This window comes from Alexandromys fortis, unplaced genomic scaffold (genome assembly GCF_014885135.2).
Source record: "Alexandromys fortis isolate MF-2015 unplaced genomic scaffold, M_Fortis_MF-2015_v1.1 scaffold_173, whole genome shotgun sequence".
NCBI lineage: Eukaryota > Metazoa > Chordata > Mammalia > Rodentia > Cricetidae > Alexandromys > Alexandromys fortis.
In genome coordinates this window covers 1,959,146-1,981,163 of record NW_026068051.1, presented here as the reverse complement: position 1 = coordinate 1,981,163, position 22,018 = coordinate 1,959,146, and the positions used below count along the sequence as shown (strand labels likewise).

At 41.5% G+C, this 22,018-nt stretch overlaps 1 protein-coding gene across 8 annotated transcripts in view; it reads left to right on the top strand.

The window, feature by feature from the left end:
- The window catches only part of Bcas3 (BCAS3 microtubule associated cell migration factor), a 480,559-nt gene that overhangs the window by 40,307 nt on the left and 418,234 nt on the right, over positions 1 to 22,018 (top strand). For all 8 annotated transcript variants that reach the window (XM_050119602.1, XM_050119598.1, XM_050119604.1 and 5 more), the window contains exon 6: positions 1,097 to 1,178. In XM_050119602.1, the coding sequence (XP_049975559.1) occupies positions 1,097 to 1,178 (82 nt within the window). The remainder of the gene's footprint in view (positions 1 to 1,096; positions 1,179 to 22,018) is intronic.

Below are 22,018 nucleotides of genomic sequence, written 5' to 3'. Positions count from 1 at the left end.
GCACACTGAGTGGGGAGACATGCCGCTGCAGCCAGCTGCTGTCTGAATCACCACAGCACAGTGGGTTTTATAGAGTAGAAAGCTTACGGCTCACAGCTCTAAAAGGAAGACAGGAGAGGGGCTGAAGAAGGCACATCTGCGTGCACAGTTTACTGGAAGATTTGCTAGTTGTCATGATGGATATATTTAAACCATTTGTTGGGCCTATTAAAACATCGATAGTATGTGCCTTCTATGAGTCTTTATCTTTGTTACGTCTATTAGAAGTTCTTGAATCTTTAGGGCCCATTTTATAAGGCTTACCGTTTTCTTTGCTATTAGCACAGTGCTCTGAGGACCATATTAGTATCACCTCCCACAGTCAGTCTAGAATGTTGTTATTCTCTAATTCTGTTTTAATTTGCTCATCAGATCAACCAGGATTTGAAAGACATTTTAAAAAAAACTTGCTACATACTAGCATACCTCCTTTTGTCTTTTGGAGAAATCGAATACTGTAGTCTTTCTATCTAAGCACAGATTCTGACCATATTCAAGGGGGAGTGGGCATTGCTACAGTGTTTGCGCGTTGTTTATAGTAAAAGTGATGACTTCCAAAGTTGCTTGCTTACAACTTTATCAACACAGAAAACTGCATTCAGGGGTGTCTTGAAGGTCTATTTTTAGCAGCCTTGTCCTATAATTGCAAACTAATGTAGTCGACAGATTTGGATGATTCTAGAAAGACAACTGACTAGTAGCTGAGCTTGGATATTGCAGAGCAGTCTCATAGCTGCTTTGCTCCAGCATGGAGTGTGAGCACAGGGCTGCACAGACTTCTCATGGGTTAATAGAAATTACAGACTTCCAGAACAGACGTTATACAAGTTCATACCAATAATGAATTTTAATGTATTTCTGAAAATGCTTACAAAATTTAAGATAGGCCTGTACTTGATATGCATAAGCTCCCTAAAATCATAATGTGTTGTGTGGAGTTATGTGTGTTTATATGTATATTTCCCATAAATCATAATAGAATTTAGATGTTTTCATCTGATAGCATTGTGCCACACATTTTAATAAACTGAGCTGCTTTTTGCCTTCTCCCATGCAGATCAGCGGGGAAGCCCAGGAGCTCTTCTCTGTTCGGCACGGCCCAGTCCGAGCAGCTAGGATCTTGCCTGCTCCACAGTTGGGTGAGTGTCGCCTGTGAGGGAAAACAAATCATGCAGTTTCTCTTCTGTTGATTTTGGACTATAGACAGCAAGAGTGATAACCCGGATCTGCTTTGCTGCAGAGGTCCATTCCACCTCCCTCCGCCCCCAAGACAAACCCTTAGTGCTCTCAGTTGCAATAGAAATAGGTAATCTTAACCATTTCAATATGGCTATTCACTTTCTGCTGTGGTTTTGATTTATCTCCCTCCTCTTTGATCTCGATTTGGCCTCTGCCTTTGCTTGCTCCTTCTCCAAGCTGTCTTCTCTCTTGGCTTTCTGGGCATCCTTCTGGGCTGCCTTTGTTCTGCTCTGGCGTGCTTTCTTCTGTGGGTATTCCCCAGGTCTCCCTTTGCCTACCTCTCCCTTCTCAGTTAGACTTGCTGGCTCAGAGAGCTTGGCTTTCAGTATTGTCTCTGCTGTAGGTGACTCCGCAGTCAGACTTCTCTATGGCAGAAGGGTGTTGTGGGCTTTTAATGTTGAAATTGTGCTTTTTTTTCAGTTTTTATTAGTGTTTATTCATTGTGGAAAACAATGAATCATATTGATATCTTCATGTATACAGTGTTCTTTGAACCCTTTTGCCCTCCCTTGCCTTCTCATTCATTCATGTTTCTTGCAAGTACTTCTTAATATTACAATTAAGTATTGTATGTTCTATATTTATGTATAAATGTCCAAATGTGTATTCATATTAAGTTTTCTGATTCCTTCATATTATGAAATCAGAAAAATTATTTTTCCCTTATTCCCTTTATTTACTAAAATGCATTTTTATATATGCAGAAAACAATCATATTAATCACTTGGGATACTTTAAAGTTTCTTTCAATAAAATAAGGATACAAAATACCTTAATTCTATTATCATTTGAGATTATCTTGAATTGAAAACTCTCATTAAGACTTCATGTAGCTGTTAATGATCAAAATTGGTGAGAGCGATGCTTACTAAAACTCAGGGCTTGGTTGTTCATAAGTAATCTTAGGGATTAATGTAACAGTTTTCTTTAATGAAATGGAAAGGATAGCCGGGCAACAATGCCGCGAGATCACATGATTTCTCCTTGCAGTTCAGCTACGAGGCCTTCATAGCCTTCATCTGTCCTGCTCCTCCCCCCCTCCCATCTCTCCATTCTTCCCTCATTTCATCCCCCCTCCCCCATTCTGCCCTGGGGTGTGTCCCCTTGCTTTCCCTCAAGTTTCTCTCCCTCTTCCTGTCCCTCTCCCTCTCCCTCTCCCTCTCCCTCTCCCTCTCCCTCTCCCTCCCTCTCTCTCTCTCTCCTGTCCTGCTACAGTTCTATTCTTGTGGACAGTGTGACGAAGAAGGCTCTAGACAGCCCTTCCCTGCTTTGGAATCGGCAGGGCCGTCCTCAAGGACTTTAACAGTAACAGACTGTGTTTTCTTTCCCGTGTGATTAGCAGAGGCAGAATTTTGACTTTTTCATTTTATTTATAAAACTCTTGTTTAGTCAGTTAGGAACCAACATTTCTCAACTTTTACTTGTCTCAAAGTAACTTTTAAGTTGCTTTGTTAGTCAGTAAATTATTTCTCCCACAAGTAGACTTCTTTAGATTTAAAGTACAGTTTTACAGGATAAATGTTCTAACTGAAAAATTCTTTATATGTCATCTTAATGTATTTGGTTAAATTTTAATATTTGTTTTTATTAAGTGTAATTCATGGGACAGAACTCATAAAATTTGTATTAGGAAATCCAGTCCTCCCTGGGGTTGTCCCCTTGTGCTTTATGCCTTCATTTTGGTGGCAGACCTTCTGAAGCTTCCTGAGAACACACACGTGGGCGCTCAGCCCCATCCTGTGAAATGTCTTTATTCTCCTTGAACTCTTGGCTGGCCAATGACTGCTCACTTAGAACCACATTGTTTCAGAGTTTTGTAGGCATTCAATTTGAGTTATGTGCAAGAGTCTGAGTCCGTTTTGACATCTTTTTCCTTTTATGTGTCCTGTTACTCTGTTGGGAATGTTGCCTTGTTTTTTGTGTTCTTTCTGGTTTTTCGAGACAGGGTTTCTCTGTGTAGCTCAGACTGTCCTGGAACTCACTCTGTATATCAGTCTAGTTTCGAACAGAGATCTGCCTGTCTCTGCCTGCCCTGCTGGGATTAAAGGCCTGAGCCTTTGTTTTGTTACAAGTTATAACTGTTTAACTCTGGGTGGCCTACAACTTGCTGTGTAGACTAGAATGTCCTCTATGTTAGAGATTTGCCTGCTTCTGCCTCTTGAGTGATGGGATAAAAGGCATGTTCAATCATGCCTGGCAAGTTTTAGTTTTTAAAAACTGATGTTATTATTGTGTGTATGTGTACTATGTGTGGGTGTGCATGCCCTAGCATGTGTGCTGAGGTTAGAGGACAACTCTGTAGAATCAGATTGAACTCATGTTGCCAATCTTGAACTGTCTTTTACCAGGTGAACCATCTTGCTTGCCCCTCATTTGATCTTCTGTGAGCTGATCCCTGTACTGTGTGTGTGTGTTTGCAACTTCTCTGCCATTCTTACCCAGGCTATCCTATGAGTTGCCCAGCAGTGTTGTTCCCTTTTTTGATGGTTTGAGTTTCTTTAATTTCCTTATGATCTATTCTTTTGTTATTAGACTTTTACATCCCTCCCTCCTTCCCTCCCTCTGTGTCCAGGCTGGCCTAGAACTCATTTTCAACCCCAGGCTGCCTCTTCTTGCCTTGACCTCACAGCACTGAATTTACAGGTATAGTCACTATACCCAGTGGATTTCCTTCTAGAATATTATGTCTCACTAGCCCTTCCTGTTCCTCTTCGCATTGGGTGTATGTCCTTATAGTACTTGCTGCACTTTATTGCTGATTTGTGGACTTTTAATATTTTTTTAAATATTATGTGTACAGTATTCTGCTTGCAGCACCAGAAGAGGGCCCCAGATCTCACTACAAATGGTTGGGGGTCCCCATGTGGTTGCTGGGAATTGAACTCAGGACCTGTGGAAGAGCAGTCAGTGCTCTTAACCTCTGAGCCATCTCTCCAGCCCCGATTTTTATTATTTTTAAACAACTTATTATATGTGTAGGTACACACATGTGATGTGTGTGCCACAGCATGGTTGAGGAGGTCAGGACTGGCTCTCTCCTTTTATGTTTACACTGGTTCCAGGTTCTCTGGCTGTTAGGCTGTGTGGTCAGTCAGTGGCCAGCGGGTCATCTTGCCAGTTCATGATACATTCAGTGCCTCATAAGAGTCTTTGCTATGAAGTCTGATAAATATCTGTTGGATATTGTTGTATGGTTTCCGCTTACAGAAGTTAAGGCTGAATTTCTGTGAAAAAATTTGTCCCCTGGGGCTGGAGAGATGGCTCAGTGGTTAAGAGCATTATGCTTGCTCTTCCAAAGGTCCTGAGTTCAATTCCCAGCAACCACATGGTGGCTCACAACCATCTGTAATGAGGTCTGGTGCCCTCTTCTGGCCTGCAGGCATACACACAGACAGAATATTGTATACATAATAAATAAATAAATATTAAAAAAAAATTTGTCCCCTGGTTAAAAATAAAAACCAGAAAGATCTGCATTGCAGTGGTATAATGGTGAAAGAGTGTTATCACCACAGTATTGTAAAGGCGTAACAGTGTAATGCAGCCGTGTAGTGTTGTAGTGGTGTAATGGCGTTCCCAGTAAAGCATGCGTCTTTGCTTCTTGGCACTGTCAGGTGCTCAGCATATTCTTCTAATGAGTTATTTATTTATTTGTGTGTGTGTGTGTGTCTCCTTGTTTGTGTGTCTACAGATGCTAGAAGATAATGTCAGATTCTTGGAGCTCTGAGCAGTCTGATTTAGGCGATGGAACTGATCTCTGGCTTTGCAAGAGCAGCAAGCACTTTTAATTTAATTGAGCATCTCTCCTGCCTCCCATGATCCAATACATTGTTAATGAGTCGAAATCTTTAGAATTTATTTTTTAAAAATCACAAAAAGCATCATGACCGGGGATGTAGTTCAGTTGGTAGAGATGTATGTGTGAGGCCCTTGGACCTCCATGCTTCTAATCCAAGCATTAAGGAAATACCGGCAGGATGATCGATCATCTTTAGTTGTCTAGCAACCTGTGTGGCAGCCTGGGATGCATGAGATCATCTGTCTCCTGAAATGTAGAAGGCTACGACCAATCACTTGGCATGCTTATATCAATTAAAACTTGAAGTATGTGGGGGAAATAAGGAAGAAAAAAACATATTACTAAAATGCATGTGTTTGAAAAATGCTTTAATGAGGCTGGGTGGTGATGGCACATATCTTTTTTTTTATTTTTTATTTTTTTAATTTATTTATTTCTTTATTAATTAATTAAAGATTTCTGTCTCTTCTCCACCGCCGCCTTCCCTTTTCCTCCCCCTCCCCCAATCAAGTCCCCCTCCCTCGTCAGCCCAAAGAGCAATCCAGCACTCTGGAGGCAGAGGAAGGCGGATTTCATTTCCGAGGCTAGCCTGGCTTACAGAATGAGTTCCAGGACAGCCACGGCCACACAGAGAAACTCTGTTATGAAAATACCACCTCCCCCCCCCAATTTCAAAAAAGAAAAATGCTTTACTGATTTAAGATCTTAAGATGCTAATTTAAAACATTAAAAAGGCTCTTTAAGAGTCACATAAAGGTAAATTAAAAAAAACTTGATGCTGATCCTCCTTGAAAATTAGTCTTGAAACCTTATTTCAAGTAAGGTCACATTTTTTTATAACCTAAGTAGCAGGTTTATGTTTGGAAACCCACTTGTATAATACAGTGTATTCATGTGTATATTTTAACATATAAATCAAGACTTTTATGTACTTATTATGTTTCTTCTAGTGCTCTTGGTGGCTAATACCTGTTATCCCACAACTTTGGAGACTGAGGCAGGAGAATTGCTAGTTTTCCCAGCAGTGGGCAGGTGTAGGCATGAGAATCGGGGCGGGGACAGTATTCTAGTAGTGGCTTTTCTCATCACTGATAAAATATCGGAAAAGCAGCTTAAGGAAGAGAAGGTTCCTCTTGGACCATGGCCCAAGGGTTTAATCCACAGAGTAAAGTGATGGAGGCAGGAGCTTGAAGCATCTCCAGGAAGCTGAGAACACAGTGTTAATGCTCAGCTTGCCTTTTCCTTTCTGGGCTGTCTGGGATCCAAGAGTAGGCCTTCTTACATCAGTTAATCTACTCAATATATTCCTTAGCAGATGTGCCCCAAGGCTAGCCTAGACAGTCCTTCACGGGCATACCCACAGATGTGCCCCAAGGCTAGCCTAGACAGTCCCTCACGGGCATACACATAGGACTGTTTCTTAGGTGATTCTAGATCTCCTTATCAGGTAACCATTTGGAGGCTGTAGAGTGGCTATATGGTGAATATGAGAGCACCTTGGGTCACTTGGAACCCTGTCTCAGAAGGCAAACATGGGGGGTGGGAGAGATGACTCAGTGATTGACGGCATCTCCTGCTCTGACTACGAGAGTTCTCAGTACCCTTTTTGGGTAGCTTATAATTCCTGTCTTTAGAAAGGAAGAGCGAGAACGAAAGTGATGGGACTGGAGAAATGATTCAGTGGTTAAGAGCTCGTGCTGTTGTGGATGGTCTAACACTCTGAAGTGGATCACAATTGCCTGGGATTCCAGTGTGTATGTGTTTATATATACATATGTGTACACACACATACATATCTGTGTATATACATGTATGTATACAAACACATACGCGCATGCTTGCATGCACAAATGCTCGCTCACACACATTTTGTTTATTTTAAAAAAAAAAAAAAGAGCCATTACCAAAACCAAAGAACCAGCTGCATGAATTTCATCAAGGGCAGCACAGTTATTTCTAGGGACCAGAACATGAGGAGACAGGTGTTCAGAGCATGAGCAGATCGTGTGCAGATTCCTCAATGTCACATCGGGCTCACAGCTAAAGGTCTCCTGAAATAGAGAAATTGATGGTTGATGTATTTCTGTGTCTTCCCCCTCTCTTTCCTCAGATACTGAGTGCATGTACTGAAGACCTTAGGTTTTTTACATATATTCCCTGGTGTGTGTTTGTGTGTTTTTCAAAATATTTTATTTTGTGGACACTGTTGTCTCTCAAAACTCAGGATTTTTTCATTGTTTCTAAAGACTCTTATGTTTCATCTTTTGCATAACTTATTGTTTTTTTTTTTTAACTTTTTTCTTACTACAGTTTTCTGATCTCACAAACTTCCATATACAGCTGTGTTAGCTCTGAGTTAAATCTGGTTTTTGTCATGTTCAAAGGAGAATCATTTGATTTGTCCAGCTGCATGAAGTCAGAATTTATGACTAAGTTCTTGAGAAATGTTGGTGTGATATTTTTGATGTAACATTTTGATGGCTGTGGTTAAAGAAATGAACTCTTTTACACATGAGTGCATGCGGACACACACGCATGCACACACGCACGCACACACACACGCGCACACACGCGCGCTCACACACACACACACACACACACATACACGCCAGCTGACATTTGTTTACAGTTATCATCAGCATGTTGCCAAGAAGAGGGAACGGGCACACCGACATTTTAATGGTTGGACTCTGAGATTTGGGGCTTTCTTTATGTTCTCTGCTCTAAGTACTTTTCAACATCTGTCGGTGTTGTGTGTTTGTTCCTGACACCTCGTCCCTTGCGTGGTCGCCGTGCCGCTTGGGGCATTTAGGAATGATTTGTTTCCAAGCCTGTGTTTGAGGTGGCTTTGTTTTCCTGATCCCATCCTGAGGACAGGGTTCCTGAGGAGAATATCTGCCTTTTCTGGTTTTGATGGGGTGTGGTATGGACTTTGACATAAGGTGCAACCCTGCATTCATCTCCTTCCTTGGAGGGTTCTAGAGAGAGGATTATAAACTAGCAGTCTGTGAACTCTGATGCCTGCTGGTGCTGTTCTGGTGACATTCAAGGCTGCATATGCACATCCCCCATTGGGACTTTAGTTCCCACTTCACCGTGGTTAGTATCCTCATGGATTATTTTTCTCTAGTGTCAAGAAATATTTTTTACCAAATCCCGGTGTTTCCAGGTTCTATATACTGCATACTTCCTTGATAGTGTGATTTCACTTTGAGGCCTGCTGTGGTATGTTTAATCTCAGCACTAGGGAGGCAGAGGCCGGTGACTCTCTGTGAAATCGAGTCCAGCCTGGTCTACATAGCAATTTACAGTCCAGCTGGGGCTACATATGAAAACACTGTCTTTAAAACAAAAAATAGAAAACAGTAGCCTTAGTCTGTATTTGTTTTTCATTGTGAAGCTTTAGAATACCCTTAGTGTCTGTGCTAGGTTTGGAGAGGACAAATACATAGAAAACCATGTCCTTCAGTACTGCACTTAAACCTTAAGCTTTAGTCACAAATGTCACCAATGTCCTGGCGGTGGTGGTGAACACCATTTTCCCAGCACCTGAGAGGCAGGGACAGGCAAGATCTCTTGAGTTCGAGGTCAGCCTAGTCAGCGCTACACTGAGAAACTCTGCCAGGAACAGCCCCTCCACCCTCAAAGAAGATAAATGTCACAAATGCAGTAGTGAATGTTTTTTAAATTAATAAATCTTTAAAAGAAATGTTAGCAGGTTTTTTGCGGCTGAAATAAACTCCCATTCGTACATTGGCCACGTAGATCAGGGTTAGGAAGACAGGTGTAATAAGCGACTGCTAAATCCCTGTGGACTTAATGACAGTGACCCAGATAGACAGATGACTGTCACCACACAGTAAATGCTTTCACTGGAGATTGGGTCTCGGCGAATGGATGAATCTTTGGTCATAAAATCTGTATTTGTTCATTGTGACATAGGCATGAAACCTAGAACTCAGCATTTGCTAAGTCATGGCAAATGTAAAATGAAATTTACCCTTTTCGAAGATTTTTTTGTTTTAAAATTAGTGAATTTTTGGGCTATTGTTTGACTAGGTGGTAAACAGTACGTGCAATGTGTCGCCGCTGCCGCAGCACACAGGCCTTCCCGTGTCTGCAGAAAGCCCTGCTGTCAACTCTGAACGCCCCGGGACACTTACAACACACAGGAGAATAGGACAAATGTGGGGAGGATGTGGAAAAACTGGAACCTTCAATCATGGTGCCTGGGAATGTATCATTAGTGTAGTTATGTTGAAAACTAGTTTGGAGTTCCTTCAGTGTTATATATAGAGTTACCACAGGAACCCATCAATTCTGTCCCTAGGTGTACAACCAAGGAGTGAAATATAATGTCCATATAAATAAAAGTATATGGCTATACAACGGTATATACATGATCTTCATAGCAGTATTATAAAAATATTGAAATAGCCGAAATATTTACCCAACTGTAGACTGTGGTATATCCATACATTTGACTATTATTTGGTCATAACAGGAGCAGGTTATTATTTCTTTTTAATAGTGTTGTGTATTGCATAGTCCTTAAGCGGGTCTAGATAAGCTCTCTTCCAGATTTTCATTTCAGGAATAGAGTTCTGATGTGTGTTACATCCCAATGAGTCATTTCTTCTACTCCATCTTTCTCCTCCTTCCCTCTCTCTTCTCCGCCTCCACTCCTTTCTCTTCCTTCTTTTCTTCATCTTCCTCTCTCATCCTCTAGCCTCAGTTTTTCAAGTTCTAGGATTGCAGGCATAAATGTGTGTGTGTGTGTGTGTGTGTGTGTGGGTGCTTGCACATGTGTTGGTGTGCACTTCTGTGTGATGCTCGGTGGCTGGAGAAGGTTGTTGGTGTCTTTCTCTTTCATGCTCCAGCTTGCTCATTTAAAAGAGGATTGATTACTTACTGAACCACAAGCTTGGTATGTTTTCTCGGCTAACTGGTTAGTAAATTCCCCAGGATTCACTTGTCCTGGCTGTTCTACACCTTGCAAATGCTGGTATTATCTCCAGACCTAGTTATAGCTCATCTTTTTTTAGATTTATTTATTTATTATGTATACAACATTCTGCCTCTGCCTGCATGCCAGAGGAGGGCGCCAGATGTCAGTACAGATGGTTGTGAGCCACCATGTGGTTGCTGGGAATTGAACTCAGGACCTTTGGAAGAGCAGCCAGTGCTCTTAACCTCTGAGCCATCTCTCCAGCCCCTATAGCTCACTTTTTAAATGGAGATTTGAACTCTGGTCCTTCTGCTTTTACAATCAAACACTCTTACTGGCTGAGCCATCTCCTCCTCCCTGTGTTCAATTCCCTTTTCATTTTTGGGTAGTACTCCACTGTTTGGATATGCTTTGCTCTCAGCAAGGATACTTTGTTTTATTCCAGCTTTGCTGGTATGTTTAAACTGCTCTTTTTGCTGGTAGGGGCATGTATTGACTTCTCATGGATCTTTATTTAGAGGTGGCGTTGCTGTGACATATATGTTTAATTTTTTTAGGCATTGCCAAATATCTAAATTATAAATATTGCTAATTTCTACCAGCAATGTTTGTTTCCCGGATGATGTTGAGTGGTTTTTGACTTTGTGATTCCTGGTAAAATGCTCTCTGCCTGTGAGCTTTATGCCCAGGCCTTCCCTGGCCCTTTACCTTGTTGCTTTGAGGAAGAGTCCCCAAAAGGTGTTTATTGAGGAGCTGAGCTGGCTTGGGAGCAGTTGGGATCTGCGGCATTCCCATTGTTGAGGATCTTTTTTTACATACATGTGGGCTACATTTGCACCAGTAAGCACATACACTCAAATAAAAATCAATGCTCAAAAAGCTCTAAGTCCTTGACTAATCTTTTTTTTTTTTTTTTTTTAACCATTTCCACAGTTTTGCCTTTTTCTGAATGTCACATGATGGGACTCATTCAGTACACAACATTTGCACATTGGCTTCTTTTATTGAATGATAAGTAGTTAACTTTGCTTAAAGTCTTCATTCTTTGATAGCTTGCTAATTTCCTTCCAGTCGTGAATAGTATTTCACCGCAGTCAGGGGTGGTTTATCTGCTCACCTGCAGGAGGACATGCTGATTGCATCCATGTTTAGCACAGCCTGATTGTTAGAGGTAAATAAAACCACTGTAAGCAGTCACATGGTATGGATATATGTTTGCATCGTTTAGGTAAATATATCCTGGGATCTGAGGCCGTTGTATGGTGAGAGCATGTTTAGATTTTATGGAACCGTCAACTGTCCTCCATAGAGATGACACAATCTTTTTTGTTGGACCCGTGAGGAATGACGGTTCTGTTGCTGCTGACCTGCCTACCTTCTGGTGTCAGTGTTTCGTAATTGGCCACTGCAGGAGATGTGCTGCGGCATCTTGCTGTTGTAATTGTCAGTTCCACTGTGATCCATGGCACCAAACAGGGTCTTGCGAGGTAGCCTTGACTGGCCTAGACTTCCCTCTTGCCTTTGTTTCCTATGTGCCAGGGTTAAAGGCATAGCCTTTCTAGGCCTTGTGCCAATTTTAAAATAGCTCCTTTTTGTTGTTGGTTTAAAGTATTGATTCTAGGGGCCTAGCCTTGCCATAGAAAGTGTGGTCAGTATGTGCAATGTTTCAAAACCCAGAAAACTCAAAAACAAACAAAACACTAAGCCTGCCGACTAAACAGCCCCAGTTCCTGTCTGTTTTAAGCCACAGTTCCGTGGAAGCTATGTTTTCTGCATGTATTTTCTCACAGTATGGTGCTTTTACTAGTGTCCTGTACAGAACATGTTAAGTCGTGGTTTCTTCACCCACATGTGACTCTGCTCATTTCTCGTGACTCGCTGATGCTCTGCCCACTACACACACTGCCTGTGCTGCTTCTTTCTTGCTAGGGCTGCAGACCTTTAGCCTCTGTTCTTCCACGGCTGTTGTTAGCAGTCTGCTCCCCCCGTGCTAGCACCCAGTCAGTTGCTGCCAGTGTCCCCATTTCTACACTGACTGCGGTGCAATTTCTTACTTACATTTAAATGCAGCTATAAACTTTAGCATGCATAACTCTCCTTGTGTGTGGTGGTTTGAAGCTTAGTTAGAGTGTGGGAGCTTAACCTATTTCTACTTCACTGTAGGTGTGAGCCACCATGTCTGCCTTTATTCTTCATTTTGACAGATGCGCACTTTATATTCCATATTTCTGTGAAGGGAGAATTGCCAGCAACCTGGAACGTTCCCGTTTGTGTGCTGTTTCCCACTCACCCATCTCCAGTGCTTCCTCCCTCCCTCCCTCCCTTCCTCCCTCCCTCCTTCCTGTGCTTGCTTGCTTCCTTCCTTTGCTTGCTTGCTTCCTTCCTTTTATGATTTCTTTCACAGCAGAGAAAGCAGTTTTCCCTACTTTGGGGGTGGTTTTAAACTCTAGGTATCTTTCCTTTCTATTGCCATGTAGTATCATTGAATTAATACCTTCAATATTATTACCTTTATCCTTTTGGTATTTTTTTTTTACTTGCTAATATATTTTAATTGCAACTAACTTGTAGCATGCAAATGCAGAGCTTTGTGTGTGGTAGTTTGAAGCTTAAATTCAAGGATGGTCTTGATAAGTTTTTATTTTAACATTTATTTAAATTTATTTTAGGTGCATTGGTGTTTGGTCTGTGTTAAGGTGTCAGATCCTCTGGAACTGTAGTTGCAGACGTTGTGAGCTGCCACGTGGGTGCTGGTACTTGAATCTGGTCCTCTTTAAGAGCAGCCACTGAGTCATCCCTCCAGCCCCTGAATGTGGTTTTGAAATGTGAATATAGTTATTGTGATCGTTGACTTACAGATTTTAGTGTATAGGAATATAGGTCAACAATGTAATGTGTATGGTATGTACTGGTAGGTGCTGTGAAGAAGTAAATCTGGGTATGGGATAGAATGTGATGAAGGATGGTGGAGAGAGGGACCTTTCTGACTACGAGACGTTTTGGCCAAGTTGTAAAAGACATCAGAGCGTATTCAGCAGAGTAGAAAGTGCTGTGCTGTGAGCTGGAAAGCCTGGGAAAGCCCAGTGTGGTCCAGACTGAGGTGCGTGGATAGGCGTCAAACGGACTGTGGCACTGTGGTCAGAGCAGGAGCCAGGGCTGGCACCACACAGGAGTAGATGTTAATGTTGTAACAGCCTTTGCATGTGTCCGTGGACAGTTAAGTCCTCTGCTGCACAGCGGTCTGCAGAAGCTGTCTGTTAAGTCCTCTGCAGAACAGTGGAAGATTTTGGTGGCTTTGACCATCTGACAAGTCTAATCAGTGAAAGAAGGCCTAGATGTCAGAGTGAATTCTCAGAAGATGTCTAGGGATAGCATAAGGCCCATGATGCTGGCTTCAGCTCCTGGCCATAGAAGAAGAGAAATCTCTACTATTCTGTACTGTACGAGACAGTTTCTGAGTTCATTGGGAGCTACAATGTATGCGTGTATTTTGAATATCGAGGGCAAATGCCAAGGTGTGCTTTGTGACCACATTTGGATCCAGTAGTTGAAGGCAGTGAGATTTTGTCCTGACTCTCTTGTGCTTGGTCCAGGCTTGTGAAACTCCTGTCTGGCTCCTTCCGTGTTTCAATTCCTGTCTTCTCTGTTAAAAAAAAAAAAAAAAGGCACTTGGTCACATTTTCCTGTTTAGATAAGAAAAAGACGTAAGAAGATCATCGAATTTATGACAGGGATTATTTATGAAAAATCTGATAAAGTAGAAATTGCCCCTTGTAAAAAAAATTCTAACAGCTTAAAAACTGACAAAAGAATTCATTGATCATGCAATCATCTGAAATTTCACATTTTGCTGTTGAAATAGGAGCGGTGGGGCTGCGTCCCCAGCACCCTGGCCGCCTGCTAGCTCATGCCCGAAATAACAACACACAAACTGTGTTCATTTAAACACTGCTTGACCCATTTCTATCTAGCCTCTTCTAGGCTAACTCTCGCACCTGGACTAGCCCATTTCTAATAATGTGTGTAAGCACCCCAAGGTGCACTTACCGGGAAGATTCTAGCCTTACGTCCATCCTGGGTCTGAGCTTCATGCGTCTGCCTCAGAGCGCAGAGCTATGCAGACTACTACCCGGGAGAGCTGAGCATGGCGTCTCTGCTCCAGAGAGCAGAGCTGTCGGGTCTGACCCCACTTCCTCTTCCTCCCAGAATTCTCTTCTGTTTACTCCACCCACCTATGTTCTAACTAATAAAATGGGCCAAGCCAGTTTCCTTATTAGCCAATGACCTTCCTCCATCATTTTGCCTGTATCTTAAGTACTCACAATGAGGGAATCTATATGTAAAACACCTCAAGGTCAACTTAATGACGCCTGTTTTAAAGGAAATGATTTCAGTTAAAAAAAAAAAAAAGTGACACAGCTTGTGGGAGGCAGTGCAAGAGGATCCGTGTTCCGGCAACATTATCAGCTCGCTGTGCCGAGAAGCCGAGGACAGCCTGGGCAACACGAGACCTCATCTCCACGAGAGGAGGCAGGGAGGTTTTGGGATAGATTAGCTGAGTGGTTTAAATGAGTTTAGTTGTTCAAAGAAATCCTTCTGGAAAAGATTTTCTCAGTAAAAATTTATTAGTGAGGACATACTGTTGTGTAAAGTCTTTATATGCAGGACACTGTCTTCAACATCAAAAGGGAGAGGCGCAATATTTCATCACCAGTTGGCATTTTATTTGCCTCTGGATCTGCTTTTGGACTCAGGTAGAAGCTGTTTTTAAGTTGATGTCTTGGAATCTCCAGGCTGATTTATGAGCTTAAGCTCTTTGGTTCAGATGCGTTTACAATGGTGTGTGTGAGGGGGACATTAGTTAGCGGTTTCTGACAGGCTAACTGTTTTGAATTTTGTTGAGTGGTGGAGGAGCTGGTGACTTGGTGAGCAGGCCCGCTTTCATTACTTTAATTGTGTGATTTATTAGGATTTTAAGCTTTTTGTAAATGTTTTAGTGTTATAGGACAGAATTAAAAGGATTTAGAATAAAAGGAGTTTAACAAAAGGACTTTGCAACAGGATTGCAGTATTTCTTGTATTTGATGGATTTGGTTAGCTACATTTCATTTCAATCATCATGGTGCATTCTGTCAAGTGCTGTGGAGCAGGTGTGTGTAACGTCATTCTCTTTATTGTACATGCACACACACACAATTTATATATAAAAAGTTAATCCGCTCCAATTTGGAGGATTACATTACTGGAGGGCGATGACTCCATTGGGCCTCAGGAAAAGTACAAGCTGCTGTTGTATGCATAAAAAACCCAAATGAATACTGCACTGTTTATTAGTGTGTAGAATTTATACTTTAAGAATTGTATTTATTCAGACCATCCAGAATAAAGATACTTAAATGAGAATTAAAATTTGCTGACATTGTTTTCAAACTATGAAATTGTAGTTTTTTTTCCCCCTCAGTTTGTAGAAGGTTCTGCCTCAAATGTATATAAGTATTTTGGGGATCTTTGTTTTTTTGTGGTTCAGTCATTACAATTGTCTTTTTTAGTGGGTACCTGGTGGGTGGCCCTGTGCTTGAGTTAGGGCTTCTCTTTTGCATCTTACAAACTTGGCTCTGAATATCCATAAAGAGCCTAAATCTTAGTACCTGTGTTGTGGCGAAGTCTGCTCACTGGTAGATTCTAGGAGGCCAATGGGAACCAGTGGAGTTCTTCAGTTGCATTTCGAGAAGCGTGGAATAATCAAGCCAGTCTTGCCAGAATTGCACTTCCAAAACCTGATGTTTCTTCCATCGAATTAACGGATTGGTCTGCACAGAGCAGGTGCAGACTGTAAGCCCAGGAGCAGACTGTGAAGGAGTGAAGGATCGGCTCTGTGCAGATGAAGTCCAATTGTAATTAATTTTGTACAGAAATAATATAGGCTTTGGATCACTTAAATTTTAACTCATGCTTGGATTTAAAAGTCAGATTATTAATTGTTAAATCGGATTTGTAGCAGAAGCAGAAATAATCCATTGTAAATTATGTCTGAACAGACATGTAATTTTTATTTCATTTAAAATTTTATATAATATTATAAAACAAATTTATGTATTTTTAGAGTACTGTGTAATGTTGTTTATTCATTTTTTTTTTAATATGGAGATGGAGTCAGACCTTAAACTTGCTGTCATCCTCCTGCCTCAACCTCCCTAGTGCTGAAATGAAGAGGGTACTCCTCATGCCTGGCTTTTGTTTTCCTTCTTTGTTCTTCCACACTGACTTTGAAGATTTCTTGTGAATATTTAAAGCGTCCTGGAAATTTTCTTCAGTTTATCGCTGGTACTTTTCAAGTTTTAAAATAATATCTACCATTTGAAAAAAAATTTTTTTTTCCCTGTGCACTCCTCCCCATTAACTTCCCTTCTCTGGTTCTCCCCGATTTTGTTAAGTAGCTGAGGATGACCTTGAACTTCTGACCCTATCCTCCTGCTTCTACTTCCTAAGTTCTAAGACAGCAGGGATCAGCAACCAAGCCTGGTTTATGCCCTGTGAGGAATAGACTCCAGGGCCTTGAGCTCTCTGGGCCAGCACTCTGCTTTCTGAGCTGCGCGCAGCCTCCAGAGCTTCCTTCACTTCATTACCCATTTCACACTGGGTTTTGTTTTATTCCATGTCTCAGAATATTCACATTTCCCAGAAGTTAGTAACGGTGATGTCATAATTCCTGCTGTTTCTTCCTAGGGAGACACTTTTCTAAACCACTGTAGATCCTTTCCTGTCCCTGTACAGTTTGCAACTTCACCTTCTTGAGGCGTTTCCCTCGAGCAGTTGGTTTCCTGGAGGCTTCTCCCAGCACTTTCCAGTCCTTCCCCAGAGGAGCCCTGGGTGATAAGGATCTGACACTAGTGTTCAGGAGGAGTCCTGGGCCTGGGAAAGGCGGCTTCGGCATTAAGCATTAACACTGTTATTTAATCCTCGCGTCACCTGGAGCTGCTTACTGTCCGAGGCTCTCTAGAGAGCAACCTTTCAGGCTGCTAGGAATGGGGAGGGAGAGCTAAGTTGTCTAGAAGTAAAGTTTTTGCATCTGAGAGTTTCTCAAGTAGCCAGTGACAAGCCGGTCTCCTTTGTTTTAGACCGGTTCTTTCACATCCAGTCCCGAGTGAACCTGGTGTAATCTCTTACTGTGCCTTTTATATAACCCTTTATATAAAGACCCTTTAATCTCAGGGTGCTTTTCTACCACTGAAGCCTTTAGCTTTTACTTTGAACTACTATATAGTCGATACTTATCTCTTTGTAAGTTTGATTGGGGTTGTTACATATTTTAAATCTTGAAGAATTGCTCTCATAGAACTTTTAGAGAGAATAAAATTAAACACATGTTTTCATCCTCTCAGTTTGTATTCAAATTTAAAATAAGCCCCAGCTCATCTCTTGGCATTTGGCTTCTTGTTTAAAGTGAACACAGACATTTTACAGTAAATTTATATATCACATGGACTGAAAACCAGAAACGATTTCAACACTGAAAAGTTTCTTTCCACTTCTCCAGTCTTCTTATTTTCTTTGCCTCTCCTGTCAAGAATGATTGCAATTCCTATGTGTCCTTGGGGAGGGTGGACAGTGGAAGGGATGCTGTGTGGGTCTGAGTCTCCCGCTCTTGTGTGTATTCCCCTTTCTTCATTATATTTGCCGCCTCCTCCGTGTTTACATTCAGTGCGTTTTGTTTGCAGTGGTGGGTACTGAATCTTCCACCACACACTTGGCCCTTTCCTCCTTCACTCTTTTAAACAGTGCTGGAGTGAGTAATCGGGCATGTAAATTGTTTTCCATCCTTAAGTGTGTGTGTAGGATAAAAATCTCAGCCATCTTATGTGTAGATTCAGGGACTTTAAATTTATAATTTTGATTAATGTGGTGAAAGTTTCATCAAAATTCGGATCTTGTGTTTGATAAATGTCAATTTATATGAACACAATTTAGATTTTAAGTGGAATGTCGCAAGAAATTAATTTTTTTTTTTTTTTTACTGAGAAGCTTCTGAAAAGCAAAGGACACTGTCAGCAAGACAAAATGGCAGCCTACAGAATGGGAAAAGATTTCACCAACCCCACATCAGACAGAGGACTGATTTCCAACACATTCAAAGAACTAAAGAAATGGGTCATCAAAGGAACAAATAATCCAGTAAAAAAATTGTGGTACAGACATAAACAGAGAACTCTCAACAGGTGAATCTAAAATGGCTGAAAGACACTTAGGAAAATGCTTAGTCATCAGAGAAATGCATATCAAAACAACTCTGAGATTCCATCTTACACCTGTAAGAATGGCCAAGATCAAAAACACAGATGACAACTTATGCTGGAGAGGTTGTTGGGCAAAGGGAACACTCCTTATTTGCTGGTGGGAGTGCAAACTGGTACAGCCATCTTGGATATCAATATGGAGATTTCTTAGGAAATTAGGAAACAACCTACCTTAAGACTCAGCAATACCACTTTTGGGTATATACCCAAAGGATGCTCAATCATACCACAAGGACATGGGCTCAACTATGTTCATAGCAGCATTATTTGTCATAGCCATTTGTCATAGCCAGAACCTAGGAACAATCTAAATGCCCCTCGACTGAAGAATGGATAAAGAAGGTGTGGTACATTTACACAATAGAGTATTACACAGAGGAAAAAAGTGACATCTTGAAATTTGTGGGCAAATGAATGGATCTAGAAAACATAATATTGAGTGAGTTAACCCAGATCCAGAAAGACAAATATAATATGTACTCACTCATAAGTGGCTTTTAGACATAAAGCAAAGAAAAACCAGCCTACAATTCACAATCCCCATAGAACCTAGACAACAAAAAGGACCCTAAGTGAGATGTACGTGGATCTAATCTACATAAGAAGTAGAAAAAGACACGATCTCCTGAAGTAAAGGGGAGGAAGGGATAGGAGCAGAGAAACATATATAGCCCAATACAAACAATATAAAACATCAATACGTTTTTAATAAAGATAAATAGATTTTAAAATTTTATTTGTTTGTATGATTGTGTGACAGAGTCTGTGTTTCTCTTTCTGTGCATGTGTGTGTGTGTGTGTGTGTGTGTGAGAGAGAGAGAGAGAGAGAGAGAATATATGCTTGTCCTATGGAGTTATATAGGGGCCAGAGAAAAACTATTGGAAATTTGTTTTCTCCTTATTGGGTCCTAGAGATCTCACTCAGGTTATCAGGCTTGCCTAGCAAGCATGTATATCTGATAAGCCATCTCACCCACCCCTAGCTGAAAAATTTCTGATTTATCTAAAGTATTTGGAATAATATATGAGATACTGCTCATCATTTGATGATCCATCTGATTTCACTACTTTTTAGTTTCTCCTACCAGACCATCCTAGATAAGATATTAGTTTTTTAATTATTTATTTATTTTTGATCTAAAGAATCTTGACTAGGTGTGGAACTCAGGAGACAAAGGCAGGTGTGTCTCTTTGAGTTTAAGTTTAGCCTGACTGGTCTACAAAGCAAATTGGCTATTCAGTCAGGGTCTTGTCTCCAAAAGAAAAAAAGAACCACCATCACCACCACCACCACCAAACAATCAAATAAAGGCAGATCTTTAAAAGCAAAAGTATAGCAAGCAATTGTATCATGAAAGAGTAATAGCTTCTCCTCCCATAGTTGGTGGCTGATCCTAAGCTTTAGGATGGCAGCAGAGGAGGAATGGCAGAGTCACGCAGGTGCTATGCAGTGGGGTTTTTACACGCGTGGGAGTCTCCAGGAAAGCGTATGGGGAGCAGGGACTAGAGTGGTAGTCATGGGAGGCCGTATTTGTAGGAAGCCAGAGTGAGTGGAGGATCCGCTCCAGTGTGTTCACTAAGTTTGCTCATTATTTAAATTATTTTTTCCAAAAACAATCTTCTCATTTTGTATACCATTCACAGTTCCCACTTCCTCCCCTCCTCCTGCTCCCTCCAACTTCCCCACCCCCACTCCATCTAGCAACAAAGTCTAGCATATCATACCAAGTCTCCCCCTCCCCACATCTAGGCTGAGCAAGGTATTCCTCCAAAAAGCCAGTTAAAGCAGTCTGCCCCAGCCACACAACTGTCACCCCTATTCAGAAGGCCCAATTTGGTACTATGCTGGTTCCTCCACTGTCAAGACTGGAGTTAGTGAGTTTCCATTAGCCCAGGTAAGCTGTCTCTGTGGGTATCCCCTCATTGTCTTGACCCCTTTGTTTGCATTACTGCTCCTTCCTCTCTTCTATGGACTTTGGGAGCTCAGCCCAGTGCTTTGCTGTGGATTTCTGCATCTGCTTCCATCAATTGCTGGATGATATTTTGATAATTAAGGTGGTCATCAATTTGATTACAGGGGAAGGCCAGCTTAGGCATCCTCTCCACTATTGCTTAGGGTCTTAGCTGGGGTCATCCTTGTGGTTTCCTGGGAATTTTCCTATTGAGAAGTTTATCACTAGCCCCATAATGGCTTCCTCAGTCAATCTCTTTCCTTGCTCTCCTTCTCTGTCCTTCCCCCATCTCGACCATCTCATTCCCTCATGTTCTTCTCCCCCTTCCTTTCTTCTCTCCTTCCACCTGTTTCTGCCTTCCTTCTCCCTCACTCCCATGCTCCTAATTTTCTCAGGAGATCTTGTCTATTTCCCCTTCCCAGGGGGATCCATGTATGTTTCTCATACTGTTCTCTTTATTACCTACCTTTTCTGGGGTCATGGACTGTAGGCTGGCTATCCTTTGTTTTACATCTAATATCCACTTATTAGTGAGTACATATTGTGTTTGTCTTTCTGGGTCTGGGTTTGCTTACTCAGGATGATTACAATAGTCAGCTTGGCTAAGATGAAAAACAACCATGATTGCAGAGGCTGGAGAGGATGTGGAGTAAGGGGAACACTCCTCCATTGCTGGTGGGAGTGCAAACTTGTACAACCACTTTGGAAATCAGTATGGCATTTTCTCAGAAACCTCAAGACTCATCAGTACCACTCTTGGGCATAAACTAAAAAAGTACTGAATCATACTATAAAGGACATTTTTTGTTCAGCTATCTTCATAGCAGCATTGTAATAGCCAGAACCTGGAAACAACCTAAGATGTGGGATACGTTTTATATGTTAATAAAGAAGCTCCTTCGGCCTATAGCAGGACAGAGTATAGCCAGGCTGGAAGAGATTTATAGAGAGCATAGGCAGAGTCAGGGAGATGCTATGTAGCTGAGACAGACATCGGACCCTTACCAGTAAGCCATAGCCTTATGCCGATACACAGATTGATATAAATAAGATAATTTAAGATGTGAGAGTTAATAAGAAGCCTGAGCTAATAGGTGAAACAGTGATGTAATTAATATAGTTTCTGTGTGATCATTTGGGTTCTGGGAGCCGGGAATGAACGAGCAGTCTCCACCTACAAATCTAGAGGCCCCTCACCGGAAGAATGGATAAAGAAAATGTGGTACATTTACATAATGGAGTACTACTCAGTGAAAAACAATGACATCTTGAAATTTGCACATAAATGGATGGAACTAGTTTGTTCATTTTTTAATTCTCTGGTCCTGGCAGTGGAGGAAGTCTGTCATGTAGGAGTTTCTTTACCCCTTGAGCAGGTATGATGAGGGTCAGACTGCTTCACCTCCCTCTGTGCTTCAGGTGCTCTAAAAAGTAGACCAGGAGCAGCACAAGCTCTCCGAGTACCATTAACACGGTTTTCAGGACTTTCTCTTAATTGTGTAGTCGAACATTTTTCTATGTCATTTTTACCCAAAGTGTATTTATTATTTTAATTTTATTTTTAAAAAAGTTTGTTTTTAGGCTGGAGAAATGGCTCAGTGGTTAAGAGCACTGACTGCTCTTCCAGAGGTCCTGAGTTCAATGCCCAGCAACCACATGGTGGCTCACAGCCATCTGTAATGAGACCAGGCGCCCCCTTCTGGCCTGCGGGCACACATGGAAGGAATGCTGTACACATAATAAATAA